The sequence below is a fragment of the Streptopelia decaocto genome, assembly GCF_964273445.1.
Source record: "Streptopelia decaocto genome assembly, chromosome: 11".
In the NCBI taxonomy this organism is placed as follows: domain Eukaryota; kingdom Metazoa; phylum Chordata; class Aves; order Columbiformes; family Columbidae; genus Streptopelia; species Streptopelia decaocto.
Genome location: NC_138666.1, coordinates 1562131 through 1579820, shown reverse-complemented (window position 1 = coordinate 1579820; position 17690 = coordinate 1562131). Strand labels below are relative to the sequence as shown.

Below are 17690 nucleotides of genomic sequence, written 5' to 3'. Positions count from 1 at the left end.
CAGGGAAGATGGCAACCCAGGCAGACCTGAGCATCCATCCTTCGCAAAACCTTTTATTTTTGGAAGGGAGCCAGTGGCTGCAGCACAAGTGAAAGGAAAATGCGTATCGCCCCCGCGCAGGGGCACAGGCGCGCTCGGGCACTGGGGCTGCCGGCGCTGTCGAGGATTTCCAGCAAGTCCTAGCTCTCGGGCTTGTGCAGGCACTTGGGCTCCAATTATAGTGATATCTTGCTCTCAGTCCAATTAAAATTTCATAATCTCTCCACCAGCCAGGGTGGACAGAGTGTTACGCCAGGTCAAGAAATATCTTCTAGCTACAGTACTTCTCCAGGAAGTTTTTGGCTCCGTGAGGAATAGTACCTATACAGATCTTACGGAGGAGGGCTGTAAAACCGCAGAACTTGCAGCTTCCTTGCAGCCCTCTTTGCAAGCTATTTTATTCTACGTTTGAGGGCAGGAAAATTAGGCTTTGAAATACGAGTTGTAGATAAGGCTGTGAGGAAGCTTAGGATCACAGCCTTAGGTGAAAATAAAGCTGTAATACGTAAAGCATTAAAAAGGTGAAGTATAATGGCAGCCTCCAAAGACTTCTGAACAGCTGCGAGGAAGCCTGCCTTATTGCTGTGATTTTAACATGAATTATATGACACATTGCTTCTGATCAGAGAAATGGCTACATGGCTGTTTGCTGCAATCCACCAAGGGCTCTATTTTAATCAGAGGTAGCTGCTATTCGGCCATCCTTTTGTTAATGGTGTTATTGATTACACGGAGCCGCTCGCAAGCCGCAAAGCACTTTGCAGAATTAAGGGAAGCCTCTAGAGCAGAGTTGTTGTTTGTTTGTTTTTCCTCCGCAGAGCAGCTTCGCCACAGAGCAGATCCCGAGGTGTGTGCTTAGCTCTGTCTTAGCCAGACCTCGCGCAGGCAAAGCTCCAGCTGGCTGCAGCGCTCGCCCAGCAAAGGCGGACGGTGCAGCCAGTGGCAGGAAATGCTCAGATTTTGCCCAATAATTAAATTTGTAAATAATAAATGAAGTAATTAATTGGAGCCTTGCTGGTGCCTGTGCTCAAGCTGGGTGTTGCTCACGGTTTAGGGACGGCTCGTTGTGGGCAGGAGCAGGCAGGGGGCACTGCTGCAGCCCCCTGCAGCCCAGGAGTCACAATTTGGGGTGTCCAGCCCAGCTGTCACTGGTGTACTTGAACACCGTTTGTTTTACCAGCCTCAGTGAATGGAGCCACAACTCCATCAGCTGCCCAGGTCCCTCCCTAGAGCCTTGAACTGAGAATGCGCTGTGCTGGGAGATACTTGCTTTGCTCTCTGAGCTAGCTCTAGAAGCTCAGCTAATGGGGTGCAAGGGGATGGACAAGCATGACTTTTCATCGGGTAAGAAAAGTTTTGGAGCAGAAGTCGTCTCCTCCTGCAACAGCTCCTGGCCTGGCGTGACAGCAGCGGTGCTGCTACCATCTGTTGGTGAACAGCAGAAAGAAGCAACAGTAACCCCCTAATAAATCACATCCCGGACACACAGGTATGTGCAGCACCACGTTGGCTTCCATCCCTCAGCGAGCATGGGAAGGTGTCCCGTGCCACAAGGACCCCTCAGAAAAGCTGGGTCAGAAGCTTCCCTGGGGACAGTGCCGTCTGTGCTGGCAGTGGTGACGGCAGGTGACGCTCAGCTGGGGGTGCGGGGAAGGCAGGCAGGATGCTGCCGCAGGCTGGCGAGGAGCACTGGCCTCCCACCCCCTTTTCCTCCAAAATCCCATGGCTGGTGGGGCAGCAGGAGGGGCAGCGCAGGCAGGGGCGATGCCGGGGGACACAGCTCCTGGGCTGCAGCTTTGCCAGGGCCACCCCATGTGCTGCCAAAACGCAGGCGCTGCCGGCACAGCGGTGTTGGAGCTGGGGAGCCCCATGGGGTGTCTGCTCCAGAGCACAGTGGCTGCGCAGGGCAGCCCTGGCATGGTGGGGATCCCCTGGTGAATTAATTCTGTAATTCCAGGCCTCTTTAGCACAATGTCCTGGCTCTGGGCAGCCTGGCAGAGCTGCAAAGTGGGGGCTGAGCTGCTGCAAACAATGGCTTTAGGAAGGTGATGGTATGTCTTAACGTCCAAGAGATGCTCCTGGAGATCTGCACCTGCCCTTGCAGGTGCTGCTGGCCCCTGGCAGAAGGGTTACAGCTCCAGGGGTTTATTTATCATTTAGAGGACACTCTATTTACCATTTAACGGCGCTCTCTAAGATGGCAACCAGCCTTGACCATGGTCCAGCTCATCCCCCCAGCTCCCTGCAGAGCAGGGCTCCTGCAGCCCCCGCAGAGGTTTGCTGTGAATGTTGTAAAGCTCTTTTCGTATTTTTAATAACGAGGTGGACAATAAGTCCATTCACAGGGAAATCTTCCTTTTGCAGGAGTATCATGTATACCTCTTTCTTATTTGTTGCCGCCTGTTCCTACAACCCTCTTGAAATGGGTAATTCTTGTTCTGATTTTTGTCTAGCAGGGATGTTTTGTTTTCCTGTTGGCTGATGCTGTCTGCTCAGTCTGTGGAGGATTAACCTATGCGCTGTTGCTAGGTGGCCTTAAGCAAAGAAATAACGCAGATCACAGGCTCCAGCATTCCTACAGTACATAACTCCCTGTTCAGCATGATTTTTCTTTCTCTGTCCCTCTCATGTTTTGTGTTTATAGCTGCAGAGCTGTATATCAGAGGATGCACATGTAATTTGAACAAAAATAGTGGACCGGAGCCCTCTGAAATGTCAGGTTTATTTGGTCTTAAAATATTTAGTAACTAACTCTTTGCCAGCTTTTTCCATGGCTTGGTTTCTGACAGTGTCCAAGCCTCTTCCATCATTTACAGATATTTTTCTGCCTGATGTGAGGTTTTGTGCTCCCGAGGGTGCTGGGAGCAGGGGGTGCCAGCGGGTCCGGGGCTCGCACCCATCTGAGACCACCCGGGTGCATCGGGATCTCATCAGGATCACAGCATGATGGGTCTGGGCACCCCATTGTGTGCAAAAAATAGCGACAGCAGGAACGAGTTCAAGGAAGAGCTGCAAACATGGTTGCAGGGCTGACAGAATCGGCTGGGGAGGAAGGATTAGAACAAATTCGTAGTTCTGGCATGCCTTACTGCCAGGTCACTGTCTACCAGCGCCTGGCGTATTTTGCAGTACTTGAGTGCTTTTGCTCAAAGGACCTCTGAAGTCTCTTATGACCCAAATACAGCCTGAGTCATGGCGCAGTCCCCAGAGGGACAGCGCAGTTATCGGCTCCATTTGCTCAGTGGCGAAACTGAGTCAGAGTGATTCAAGAGCCTTGTTTTCCTCACAGCATACGCTCAAATGCGCAGTTTTTAGTGGTAACTGCACTTGACATGGACACAGGGCCCGAGTAGCACGGCACTGCCCCAAGGCCATACAATATTCAGCAAAAACCCGGTCACGCTTCTGTCGACTCCAGAGCCTGACTTCAGTCCCCACTCCAGCTCCCGTCTGTCGGTATTGTTCTGCTCTTCTGTGCCCTGACTGCACGGACGTGTTTTGTACTAACTAAAAATAGTGAGAGGATTTTGCAGCGCAGTTCTGTAGTGGAACAGGACCCTGCAGCCTTCTGTGCGGGCAATTCTGTACCTTCTGACTGCCCTGGAGAGGCAGAGACCCCAAAGGCAGCCAGTTCCTCCAGGTGGGGAGTGGATGAGAGCGCCCTGCAAGGGCACCCGGAGGCTGGGAGCCCTTCGGTGTCTGCACCTGCAGAGCGAGCCATCAGAATGAGTCACTTGCATTTGTCTGGGAAAGCCTTTTATCCCAACCTCTTTTTTTTCCTGTTGTTGGACAAGCAATTCCCCGTACTGGCAGCTGATACCCTGGGATTTTGCTTTCTTTTTTACTTTGACCCATCCCGCTGTTTGAACTGCTCATAAGCAGCATTTATCAGCCCTCTTTGGATGCTGAGTAGAGCTGAGCAAATACATCACCGTGAATATTTAATGAAGTGGGGTTTAAAGTTTTCATGTGTCTTTTCTTGAGAATTCATTTTACAGACCTTTTCTGAAATGTAGTTATTCGGAAATAGTTTGAAATCTCCTGAAATTGTACACCAGACTATTAAATGAATATTTCACACTGATATCATACGGGGCAGCTAGCAACTGGCCATATAAAGCCCGTAGTGTCGCGCTGACCAGCGCGCATCCAGCCGCGTTTCAAGCGTTCACACTCAGGTGTGCAAATGTAAGTAGCAGTTGCCATCAACATTTTCCATGTCAAGAGCATGCTTGTCGTTACTGTTTTGCCCAGGAATGCTCTGCTCCTTTGACCAGTAAGTAGCAGGCAGGTACAATACAGCCCCAGGCAGAGCTGGCAAAACCCACTCCAAATTACAGACATCTTTGTTTTGCATCGCTATCCCTTGCCCACCTCTATTTCTGATTCCCAGCTAGGGGCAATGCAAATGCCGGGCCTGCCGAGTGCTTACCCTGGATACGTTCCTCCTTCCCAGCCCCTTGTTTTTCAGCCTGGCTCGCATGTTGAATCTGGCAGTTTGCATTAATAAAATAGATTGGTCTGAAATGCCCACAGGTTTTTTTTTTTTTCTCCTAGCACAGCAGGGTGGGATTTTTTTGTATATACAAAGAACTCTGATGTAAAAATACATATTTCCACAAAGCTCTCATGTTCATCCTCCTGCGGCTCTTTAGTCCAGCCCCAGCGTGGCCCCAGCGCTTGGGGACGGCCATCTGTGCCGTCCCCTGCGGGCCTGCTCACATCCACTGTGGAGCGAACGGCAGAGGGCAAGGGTGGGCTTGTAGCAGGGCAACGGCCTCGGCTTTAGGAACACTCGATGCTCTGGCACTGGCTGCCTTGCCAAACTTTGGCACGTCACCAAATGTCATCATGTTTCAGTGACCTGCTCCTATCCAGCTAGGCTGCCTTCATCCTGTGGTCACCAGGCAGGTAACTGCTAAAAATGCCCCAAAAAGGCGAGCTTGCTTGTTCACCCAGGTGTCATTAGCTCCCAGGAGCCAGAGGAGCTGCAGAGTGCCTGGGAGCAACCCCCTGCCCTGATGTCACCCTGACCAGGACAGAAGCACAGTGGCAGAGTGCTGGTGCTGGCTGGGGTGTGTGGCTCACAGAATCCCAGAATGTCAGGGGTTGGAAGGGCCCTGGAAAGCTCACCCAGTGCAATCCCCCCATGGAGCAGGAACACCCAGATGAGGTTACACAGGAAGGTGTCCAGGCGGGTTGGAATGTCTGCACAGAAGGAGACTCCACAACCTCCCTGGGCAGCCTGGGCCAGGCTCTGCCACCCTCACCCCCAACAAGTTGCTTCTCATCTTTCAGTGGAACCTCCTGTGTTCCAGTTTGCACCCACTGCCCCTTGTCCTGTCCCTGGTTGTCACCAGAAGAGCCTGGCTCCATCCTCCTGACACTCCCCCTTTCCATCTTGATCCCCAGGAATGAGTCCCCCCTCAGTCTCCTCTTGTCCAGCTCCAGAGCCCCAGCTCCCCCAGCCTTTCCTCTGGCTCCTCCAGAACAGAGAGCAGGGGGACAAAACCCACCAGCCAACCTCTGCAGCCATCCCAGGGCTGGTGCCAGGGACCCTCAGAGAGACAATCCATCTTTTTCCTCCTGCCGTGGCGGTGCCTGAGGCGGCAGGCGGCTGAGCCCACTGAAAGCCTGCGGGCAGCTGTGGCCGTGGGCAGCCTGGCCCAGCTGGAATGAAGTGGTCTGCAGCAAAACTCAGTGTCTTGGCTTCCGCTCATTCGCTGCCTCCAAGGGCTGGTGCCCCTGCCCCTGTGTGTGCCCACCCAGGGACAAGAGGCGAGCGGCCTGGGAGGAGTGCGGCCCCACATGCCACGTCTCACCCTGGGGGGACAAATCTCCCTCTCCAAATCACTGCAGAAGTGCAAACTGCTGTGTGTCAAGAACTATTTTGTTGCTACTGTCTGAAATGACTCACAGCCCTGTGGTAGCCTCAAGCCCAGAGCTCTTTCAGGTGCAGGTGCCTGCTAATGCTGAAACAGAAATCATAGTGGTGGTTTTGTAAGCTTTATACAAGTTTTGTAAACTTCATACAATTAAGCAATCTTCTGCATTTCCTAAACCAGGTTATGTCATCTTTTTTCTTTCTTCTATAGGAGAGGACCATGTTCATGGGTAGAATTAGGAAAATGTGAAAAACCTGGCACTATGTATGTGTAGCTTTCAAAATATGAAGGCTGAGGTTTTAGAAAGGCCTGAATTTGCTGGGAACTCATTTCTACTGAAAGTCAATGGGAGCTCTGCAATTAGCTTCCCTAACTTCATTGGGAAACCCCAGCCTATGTGCCAGATATGCCAGGGCACTTCAGGAGCATTTCACAAGCTGAAAGCAGAATTGTTGATGTAATCAAAACTTCCCAAAGTTTTCCCAGGCTTGCTGTACTGGGAGTGCTCAGCTGCTGGTTATTAATGATCACACAGCACTCAGAGAAAGTGAAGCCTCATACAAATGTTACGTCTTATTGCTATCGATTGGTCATAAGGGTATGACTTGAGCAGAGTATGGTCAAATAGATTAACTTTATTAATTATTTATCGCATAGTAACTAGATATTTAATGTATCTGTACAGCTATTGTGTCTTCTCTGCAGTTTGATTAACATTTTCTTCACGCAGAGGACCAACACTCACGTGCAGTAAAACATCCTTTTGGACATGAAATCTAGCGGCAGGGCAATGACTGTTCCCAGCGAGGGCCTGTTCATTTTGGGAGCTGGACCCAGTGCAGAACAGCAATGGCTGCGCCGAGCGAGGAGCTCCCCCGGGAGTGTGTATGTGTGTGCGGGGGGAGCAGCCAAATCCTTGGCCAGGAAACCGGGGTTGTGAAACTGGCAGCCCAAAACCGGGCGGGGGGGGGTGCAGTTAATCCGTGCCTCAGGCCGGGGGCGGTTCGGCGCGGGGAGCAGCGGGCGGCCCCGACCCCCGGCCCCCGCAGCGGGGCTGGCGGCAGCGGGTGAGCGACGCGGCTCCGCGGGGCCGCGCTCCGGCCTGGGGGGACAGCGCGCCCCCCCGGCCAGCCCAGCCCCAGCCCCGGGCCCCCCCGGCTGCCCCTCGCACAAAGCGAGGGCAAAGCCCCCCGCGGGGCCGGGGCACCATCACGTTCCTCGGTGCGCTCCCGGGGAACGCGGCCGTCCCCTCTGGGCTCGCTGCAGCAGCCGCAGCCATGTGTGCGCTTTGTGCTCGGCTGCGGGCTGCTCCGAGGGACCGAGCCCGGGCTGGCACAAATCACAGCGCTGCACAGACCGGCGACTCAGGATGGCGAAAAACTCGCTTCGGAGCGGCTGCTCGTCCCCGGCTGACAGCAGGAGACCCCGCCGCGGCGCTGCGCACCCCCGGGCCTGCCCCCCCTGCCTCCTCCGCTTGTCCCCCCCTCCGTCCCCCTCCCCCGCCTCGCCCCGCGGCGCCGCTGCCTTTCTCACAGCTCCCGCTGCTCCGCGTTCCTCCCCCGGCTCCCGTTGCTATGCCCCGCCGGGCCGGCCGCCGCCAGGAATCTGTAGCCCGTCCAGCTGCTCCCAGCGTGGCCCCCGCGCCCCCCCTGCGCCGCCGATGAGCCCCCCGAGCCGGCGATGAGCCCTCCCCGAGCCGCTGCCCTGGGGCTGGGCTCGGCACCGGCGCTACAGCCGCAGAAATGCACAGAGCTCCTTTCCCACAGAAGGGCGTTTTTTCCCCTCTAAGAAGACATGTGGGGAGGTGATATTGTGCTGTTCCCCGAGTGACGTGGCTGACGAGCTGATGGCCACTTTGGGCTCTGTTTTCACTCGGGAGCTGCAGGCACAGGCGCTCGGCACTGCAGCTCAGCGCTGCTGCCAGCTGCAGCCTGCCGTGCTGGGCCCACAGGCCTGAGCAACAGCATAGGATCATTGAATTATTTTGGTGGGAAGAGAGCCTCCAGATCATTGAGTCCAAACATAACCTAACTCTGGCACTAACCCATGTCCCCGAGAACCTCATCTATACCTCTTTTAAACACCTCCAGGGATGGTGACTCCACCACTTCCCTGAACAGCCTGTTCCAATGCTTCGTAACCCTTTCCTTGCAGAAATTCTTCCTAATATCCAATCTGAACCTTCCCTGATGCTACTTGAGGCCATTTCCTCTTGTCCTATCACTTGCTACTTGGTAGCAACACCCTCCATGCCTTTCAGGCATTGCAGAGAGCGAGGAGGTCTCCCCTGCGCTCCTGTTCTCCAGCTGAACCCCCCAGGTCCCTCAGCCGCTCCCATCACACTTGTGCTCCAGCCCCTCACCAGCTCCGTTCCCTTCTCTCAACTCGCTCCAGCACCTCAAGGGCTTTCCTGTCGTGAGGGGCCCAAAACTGACCCCAGGATTCAAGGTGAGGCCTCACCAGCGGAGTGGGACAATTATTTCCCAAGTCCCGCTGGCCACACTATTGCTGATGCATGCCAGGATGCTAGTGCTGCGTGGCAGTGTTTGGACTGCTCTGGTGCTGTGCTGTGCCATGGCACACCAGGACACGGCAAAAACCCCTGTGGCAGTGCTTGACCCACGAAAGCCCAGAGCCACCCTCATGGCACAGGCTCACCCCCGTACAGCAGTGGTGGTTGCCTGGAGATGTTTGCGGGGGTCAGGTGTGCGAGTGCTTTTGCAGCTCTCTTGGATGTTTGTGCCTGGCTCTGGGAAACACCGCACACCAGGGTCCTGAGCGTTTGGTGCCTGGTTGGAGGACACAACGATATCAGGCAGCATAGCCAGATAAGCAAATAAAATAAAGAAACAACAGGACAATTTTAAAAGTGGTATTGTTATATGTATTTTGAGAATTTGCACTGCTGCATTTAAAAATGTGCTGTAGGATTTTTAAAAAAGGTAAACAAACCCAGCTTTCTTAATATCCTCTGGCCTCTCCCATTTTGCCCAGCTGACTGTAAGTCTTATCAGTGGTAAGGCTTATTTTTATCTAAGAAAGGAATCCTAATAACAGAAGAGTAAACCCTGCCAGTCATAGGATTTTAAACCGGACATCAGTGGGGATGATAACAACAAAATATTCTGTGACCCTTCCAAACCCCTGTGGAGGGATGAAACTGAGAGATCTGTAAAAACCTGGGCAGATTCTACAGAAACTTCTTGACAAATCTTACTGAATTTAATAGAGAATGAGATCTTCCCCCCGGGTTTTTGGCATCATCCCACATTATTCAATTGTGAGGAGACAATTTTCTCTTAATTTCTATAGAAGTTTTTCACAAGAGTAAAAACTGGATGTTCTCACACTGCTACCTGCTCCCCACCACAAGCTCATTCATGTTATCACACCGATTCAGAGGGGGGACCATAAATATCTCAATATTAAAGAACAAACTTTCTTTAAAATGACGGGTTTAAAACTGCCTGGGGGTCTGGCTGTGCAGCTGTGGGGTTTGTTAATCAATAGCACCACGCAGTACGCCGTGTCTTTTTGCGTAATTACAGAGCGAAGGCAGACGCAGAAAAGAAGCAAGTGGAAACTATTAATTTTATAGAATAGGACTTGATTTGTGTTTCAGTTTTCTTCAGTGCAGTGGGAAGGAGCTGGAAGAGGAGGTGAGAGCAGCAGTTTGGCTGCCCGTCCTCAAGCTGCTCGCTTTAATGTGAAGTCGCTGTTTGGACTTTGCTTTCCTGGACCTGTGGACAGGGCTGGGAGTGCAGAAGCAGAGGGGATGCTGCTTCTCCCCTGGGAAGGGGACATTGGGCAGGGACAGGGCTGAGCTGGGACACATTACAGTGTGGTTCTGAGCACCGGCCTCATACTGCTGGGCTGAAACGCAAGAGGTCTCCAAAAGCTGTTGGTGACAGTTTTCATGGTAGAGATGATCTCAAGGTTGAGAAGGTTTTGGTGCAGAGGGTGAGTGTCTCTCCGTCTCTCCTTGGTCACACTTTCTTAAGAAGCAGCAGCAGTAGTAGATGGCAGGCTAATGCTGGCAGGAGTAGAAATGTGGCCAAGGATTACTCTTTTTCTTTGGTTTATGAGGAAACAGAGGTGGGGAGAGGTGAAGCAGAATGCCCAAGACTGCTTCTTACACACAGCAGAGCAGGAAGGGACCACAGGTCCTCTCTTTCCCATCGCTTCTCCTGTTGTTTCACTGGGAATTTCACAGTGGACTGGAAGCCTTCAGAAATACAGAATTTTAAAGCAGCTGTGCTTCCCTGTTTTAAAATGCTTGTAAGAGCCTAGACCCTGGCACCAGGTTGCTCTTTGGCTGCTGTTGGGAGACTGGGCCAGGTGGCTGCTGCCCGGGTGGTGTTTGGCAGCCTTTGATATGGCATTTGGAGACAGTTTCCATGGTGTGGGTGCTGCCAGGTCCAGTTCCCGGGGTGAGTGTGCCCCGAGGCCTCCCAGCACTTCCTAACGCCCTGCTGGGACCAGCTTTGGAAATCCACCTTACACTTGTAGAGATGGTCCCAGACTACTGTGAATGGGACTTCTTGGCTACAAGGTGTAAGGAAAGGCGAGGGCCTCCCTGTTATTAACATTGCTAAACCCTTTCTTTGGATAAAGAGATATCATGTGTCTCTGGAGTGTCATTCTGAACATCTCATAAACATTACACAGATACATGGCACAGATATTTATAATCATAAAAAGAAACAGGGATGCCTGGATGTATGGGGGACAATGAATCACTCAATGAATGCTGGAGGTCGATCCATAATACCTTAAATAAGTACTCGGAGTCCAAATGCTAATTATCTGCTAATGGGGTATTTGTTCTCCTTCAGTTATGTAAAAGTACACAGCATTCAGCTGAAAGAGTGCGCTTAAACGCCTTTGTAGCGGCGGCGGAGAATGGGCAGCCCGAAGGCTCTTGCCCCGTTTGCCCGGCTTTGTGCCTCTGCATCTCAACACTATCCCGCTCAGCAGCGCTGGCAGAGATGTAAATGAGATTATAAATACTATATGGTGGGATTTTTTGCCGCGGCTGCTGGTCAGACAGCAGCCAAGGTGCCTGTTGAGTGCCAGGGGAGCTCCCACCCAAGTAACAAAGCCCCAGAAAGTGGATGAGCTCTTTGATCGTGACCCTGGTAAGAAGGGGTCTCAGTGGGCACAGTGAGCTGCTCTCACGGGACAGGAGGTGCAGTGACCCATCCTGATGGCAGAAATGCCTTGGAGTTGTTGTTGCAGGGTGGGTGGGGGCCAGGGGCTGGTGCTGCAGAGGGACCCTGACGTGACTGAGCACCCTGTGCACATCAGGGCTTCACCCTCTTCTAACTGATTAAAATTGAGAATGCATTTTCTATTCCTTGTGTCCTTTGAGAAGCAGTACAGACCCATACCCAACAGGGACAAAAGGAACCCAGAATAAGTCAATCACAGGTACTTTCTCTGAGCTGTGTTAAAAATACGGAAATGTGCCACTTTCTTGTACTAAACACTGTAAGTTGTTAAGTAGTATCATGCTAGAAGTTATCTTTGTGGGAATATTCAAAAGGCAGTTGCAGAGCCTGGAAAATTCTTCATGCTAAGGGCAGTTTTGTCACAAGGTGCAGATCCTCTGTCTGACTCCCACACCGTTTTCTGCACCATCTAATGGGAACAGAGGCCAAAATGAATACTTTGCTTGGTCAGCTATGGAAAGGGAAAAATACCTGCTTGTATTTGTGGGGTATTGCACGGCCTGTATCTTTAGCACTGTTATCAGTAATGATTGTTTTCCTGTAACTGTGCAGGGGTGTGTGTGTGTGATTCTTCTACAGATGGGTATTTTATGGAATTTGAGCTAAATTCAGCTCCAGTGTATGATAGTATTTTTCAGAAAGTGTCCCTAACTGCACCACTTGCTCTGCCCTGATTTCAGACTATTGTCTGCCGCCTTTAGCACAAGGAAAAGTGATTGATAGAAGTTAGTGCCATACACAAGTGAAGAGGAATTTAAAATCACCGTGCTTATTAGACAGGTATGAATGCTAATGCTGGTGCACAGGGCATGCACGCACAGGGAACACGCTTCGCAGTGAAACGTCCTCCTTGTTTTTCAGTGCTCTTGGATAACATTTCAGGCTATGTCAGTCCTCTCTTCTGACTGAAACGTGGGATGCCAGTTATTTATTTATGTAAAGTGTTTGGAGGCATTAACTCAAGAACACTATAGAAACTGGGCTGGCATTGTAGTTGGGGCTTTTATTCAGGTTGTCTGATGTGCTGTGGATGCCGCCTGCCTTTGTGTGCTCCAGTCCCATGTTTATCCTGACGATGCCTTTGTGTTCCCTATTTGACATATTTTACTGTAAATAAAGAGCAACACTGTCTTGCAGCTGTATCCACTGTGACATTTGACTCTCGGCTGAATGAGTGCATTGTGCCATGTGCTTTGGAAACATTATCTCCTTTTAAGAAATAATCCAGTCTGTTAATAGGTTGCTGTATGCGCCTGTATTCCTTTGCAGATGCAGAGAGCTCAGGTGTTTGCCCACCTCTGTCAAACCTCAGCCAGAGCAGTTCCCGCTGAGCCAAGGGCTGGTGGGGGTGGACGTGCTGTGGGCACCAGGTCTTGGCAGGTGTTGGTTCCCATTTTGCGTGGTCTTTTTAGCTCTACATAAACCCTCCGATCAAACCTGCTGTACAGCTTCTCCCAGGGCATTAGCTTTGTGCCCTTAGATATTATGCAGCATCTCTTAATTAGGTCTATGCGTATGATATATTCTTTCATTTCAGGTTGATTCTTTTACACAGTTAAGAGGATCTTCCTTGTGCTGCCCGGTCAGTCAGTGTCCATCAGATCAATCCTTTTAGGTGTTGCAGATATTCCTCTTTTTGACTTCGGAAAGTTTAAATCCTTGCTGGATTTCTCAAAGCAGGCTTGGTCCATCGGGTGCCTAACTCCCTCAGTCCTCACTGAACATCCCAGCTGTCATGAAGTTTTTATTTTTGCCTTTACAAAACTGTGCTATTTTTGTATAGCTTGTAATTTCAAACTGATTCAAAAACACTTTCAAAATAATTATGTCTATATATAGAAATACATAGGGCTTTGCTCTCAGTGTTGAATGCCAATAAATCTATACATTATAGAGAGGCTGGTAGTCCTGCCTGCATTTCCCATAGCAAGGCTGAACCACCAGTTTCCTATAATGCTGCCAGGGTTGAGCTACCTGAGATAACATTGTCGGTGCCAGCTCTCTGCTTTAAACATAATTGTTTGGGGGAAACTCAAGCCAAAGTGCTAATACATGGGATGCTCTCCGTCTGCTGTGGGTGGAACAACGTCCTGAGATAGCGGGACGGTGTAACCACTTTCCAAAAAGAGCTCGTTGTTAGCATTGCTATGGGTAGTATCTTCCTGAAAATGTCATCGGTGTCCTGTACAGTACAGAACAGTGACAACCCCAAACGGGCTTCCAAGAAGAGAATCGGCATCCAAATTGCCCCAGCGACCTGGTGAGATGTGGACGTCATCCAGGGCAGCGGGAGGGCTCTTGGTTCTCCCCTGGAGAGAGCAGCTCTGCACTTTGACACTCTCGGCTTTGTGCTTTTATTAGAGTTCCCCAGAATATAAAGGAAAGGCATCTGTGAGGAAACAAGATTGATAATAGATTCAAAACGTATTTTTATTGCATTCTTAAATTACCATAATTAAATTAAATTATTAAATGTCTTTTTATTAAATTAGCACACAGGCTGGTGTCATTTGCTTTAAATATTTTAATAAAGCCTGTGAAGTCTTCCCTTGTTATTAGGCGGCTCTCGGAAAAATCTATTTAAATGACAATGTGAGTTTAAGTCCTGGTGTTGGGAAGAGAGCCTGCATGGGTGAACTCCGCATTTCCCTGGGGGGTTCAGCAGATTTTGGGTCTTTCTTTGCCCAAGAGTGGCTGCGGGACCAGAGGCTGGGGGAACCCCAGAAACTCCCTGTGCACAGATCTGGAAGAGACACGCAAACCATGTGTTGTGACAATGGCAAAGCATTTAGGTACATGTTGAAAAACTCTGTGGCACAGAGATGTACTTGGCAGAGCAGGGCCGGGAGGAAATCCATGTATTGCTGGGTTTGAAGATAATAGAGAGGGATGAATTAATATATGTATGTGCTACATTTAAAGACAGATTTATGCATGTGTTTCATTTTTTTACTATTAAACGTCCCACTTTATGTCTAGCTATAAACTGGGTATTTTTCGACATGGCAAGCAAGGGTGCTGCTGCTTTGACGGAGTGAACTTGAACCATTTTCAAGGGAGGGGTTTGGGATGCTCAGACCAAGGCTCTGCACTTTGCCAACAGCTGCTCCAAACCAGGTAGGGGCTTGCAAATAAACCCGCTCATTGGCCCTCTGGCAAAGATAAAGAAAATAAAAAAGAAAAGGTAAAGAAAAATAAAAAAAGGCATAGATTTCTTACTGAATTGGAAAAAGAAGGAAAAGTTGTAGAAATGGTTCAATTGTGGCATTTAAAATAATGAAAAAAAATAGAAAATGTGGGGGCAGAGCGCTGGATTGCAAAGGGGCTCAGGGTGGCAACAGGATTGGGAATTACTTGCCAAGTGGCATGTGTAAAACTAAGGTTGAAATCCCCTCTTTGCCTGATTGCACGGGGATTTGAATTTGGGTCTCTGAACTCCTCTGAGAGTGCCCAACCGCCAGCACATTCTGGGATGAGAATCTGTCCTGCTGAAGCTGTTCTGCTTTGTAAGAATAATTAAATATTCATTGGGCCAGCGAGAGAACAGAAACAATTTGATAGCCTGGGGATTAAGCCTCTCCAATAAGACGAGGATACAGGAGTAATTCAGTTCCTGATCTGACTCTGATGCTGAACGGATATGAATCTCGGGTCACGCTGACCAAATTCACCAACCATCCCAGGTGGATTTTTCAGTGTATCAATATCACAACAATTTTTTTTCCATGTCAACACTGCTTATGTCTTTGTAGAGACTGGAATCGCATCGGGTTTTGTAACGGTGAATCTCCCTTGATTAGTGTTATCCCCATTTTTTAGTTGGGATCGGAATCACGGCCACGGGCTCTTTAACAATCCATCTTTGTCCTGGGCTAGTCTTTCTGAACCCCAAATTGATACTTAGCGCAGTGATGTAGTGGAAGTATATCTTGATTATAGCAGTGTTATAGGAAACATTTTTTATGTCCAGTCTATGGTGGTAATCTGGAGTCATACAGTAGGATAGAACCATAAACCTTTATTGTGACATTAATAAACTCAATAGTTTCTGTCAAACGGTGAGAAACCAGAAAATTGCCACTAAACGTCCATTCAAATGTGATGCAGTGTTAGGAAAAATCTTCAGAGTTGTGTACTGAATTCACTTGATCAAATGACAAACCCAGTCCTGAGTTGTTTGGGTTTGGGGAAAAAAGAAAGGAGGAAGATGTTTTTGAGGCAAAGATCACGAGCGGGAAAGCAGTATCTTCACACAGCGCCCTGCATCCTCCGCCTGGTCCCTTCCTGCTGCCCGGGGGCGACCAGCTCGGGGTGCACCTGCAAATAAGCCCCAATTCCTTCCGTTACAGACACCTTCTCCTTTGATGTCTGGATGTAGAGGCGCGCGGGCTCTCATGGTAGCACGGGCCCATCGCGTGCAGGGGTGAGGATGCTCACAGCGAGTTCCCCACGCGCTGGTCGGGCACAGAAAGCATTGGAAGCTCCTTGTTCCTGCAGAGCAGCACAGGCTGTGACACCAACGAGCCCCGTCTAAGTGGGAGAAGAAACTCACCGAGTGTTTATCTTGAGCAATTTCATTTGCGACCTGGCACCGAGCGATCGGTGGGATAACAAGTTGAAAACACTCAGGATTTTTCTAGAAGAAACCTTCCCACAGCAGACAGGCGCTGGTGACTCCAGCTCCTGCTAAATTTAACACGTTGGGAAAGGCAAAGTAAATAAATCTTCCCTTCCAGCTCTCCAGAAGCAGCCGAGCGGCAGAAGGATGGGGGGAGGATACCCCCCCCCCCCCCCCGACAAGACTCTTCCCGCGGCCGCTGAGCCGTTCGCATTCGGGGTAGATCTCGCCGCTCCCCCCCCCGCTGCAGATCAAAGGCAACCGGAGCCGGCTCCGCGGGAGCTGCGCGCTGCGGAGCCACTGCCGGGCGGGCGGGGCGGGGGGGGGGGGGGCGGCTCCGCGCGGTTCCGCGCCGCTCCGCGCGGCGGCGGCGAGTCCGGTCCGCGGCGGCGGGTCCGCGTTTTGCGGGCGGCCGCTGTATTTCCCGGGCCGTCCATGGCTCGGTGCTGTTGGCTCTCTCTCCGTCTGATCGGCGCAGGCTGCGCGGGGCTCCCTACGGGATCAGAGCGCTCCCCCGCCGGGACTCCACTCCTCACATCCTCCTGCTGGGACTCAGCTACATTTCCAGCCAAGCCTGGCTTTATTATGTGTGTCTGCACTGCAGCCCCAGCAGCAAGATCAGGAGGAGGAAAAGGAGCCAGGACAAAGAAAAGAGAGGGAGGCTGGCGAGAGCTAAAGAAAATAAAAACCCAGGGCAGCAGCGGCAGCAGCGGCAGCAATGAAGGCAGGAGCGGTGCCACCTTCCAGCGAATAACCCATGGAGGCAGCTAGCGGCCCCGGCATCGATGCAAAGAAGCACTTACCTTGTTCCGCGAAGTGCGTGCGTGCAGGGGAAGGCGGCGGCGAGCGCGGCCGGCCGAGGGGAGCCCACCCGCCCGCTCGCCCAGCTCCGCGCCGGGGACACGGGCCGGCCGCCCCTCGGGCCCCGCGGCCAGCATAAAAAAGGACTCGTCGCCCTCCCCGGGCAGCGGCGGGGGCGAGGAAGGGAGAGGCAGCCGGGGGCGAGCGGGCAGAGAGGGAGGGAGGGGGCCGAGCGCGGCCGGGGGAGGATTTAGGAAAATCGCAACAAGGTCGCACCCCCGGAGCGCCCCGCATTGCCGGGGCCGCTGCTCGCCGGGGGTTTAGACACTTCATTCTCCCCGCGCGCCCTCCCCCACCCCAAAGCCGGGGACCCCGCGCAGGGCTCGACTTTTCTTTTTTTTTTCTTTCTTTTTTTTTTTTCTTTTTTTTTTTTTAATTATTCCGAAAGTGTGAGCCGGACTGAGAGCCGCAGGGCGCCAGCAAACTTTAAAGAGAACAAAAAGGCGGGTGGGGGCGCAGGCCGGGCTCGCTTTGCGTCGGGAGTATTTGCACATCCAAGGGGGGGGGAGAAGAAAGAAAAAAGAGTAGGAAAGAAATATTGAAACTGTTGCGCCTGTGATTTTTTTTTTTTTATTTTATATATATATTTTTTTTTCCCCCGGGGGGAAGGTGCCCGAGGGGTTGGAAAGAGGAGTTGAACTTGCCGCATTGCAACAGGCAATAGAAGTGAGGAAAAATCAAATAATCGATCCCGCTGCTGCTGCTGCCGCTTCGCCTCGCAAAGTTTGGAGGTGGGGCGGGGGGGGGGAAGAGGGAGAAAGCAGGGAGAGGAAGGGAAGGCAGGGACGGGAGGAAGACGCGGAGGAGGAGGACAAGCCCCGGCGCCCGGACATGTCCAGGAGGAAGCAAGCCAAGCCCCGCTCGGTGAAAGGTAAGGACGCTCCGCCGGGCCCCGCCGCCTGGCCCCGGGCAGCCGCCGCCGCCTCCGCCGCCGCGACGCGGCCAATCAGGGCCGGGTCCCGGCTTGGCGGGGATTGCGAATCCCCCCCCGGTTAGGGCCCGTGGTGGCGGACCCCCCCCCCCCCCCCTAATCCCCGGAGCGGGCGGGCTCCCCAC

General features: G+C 51.8%; 1 protein-coding gene across 2 annotated transcripts in view; it reads left to right on the top strand.

The window, feature by feature from the left end:
- Positions 1-17044: 17044 nt before the first annotated feature.
- The window catches only part of ZNF423 (zinc finger protein 423), a 218081-nt gene continuing 217435 nt past the window's right edge, over positions 17045-17690 (top strand). For both annotated transcript variants that reach the window (XM_082062694.1, XM_082062693.1), the window contains exon 1: positions 17045-17505. In XM_082062694.1, coding sequence (XP_081918820.1) covers positions 17466-17505 — 40 coding nt within the window. In that variant the 5' untranslated portion in view covers positions 17045-17465. The remainder of the gene's footprint in view (positions 17506-17690) is intronic.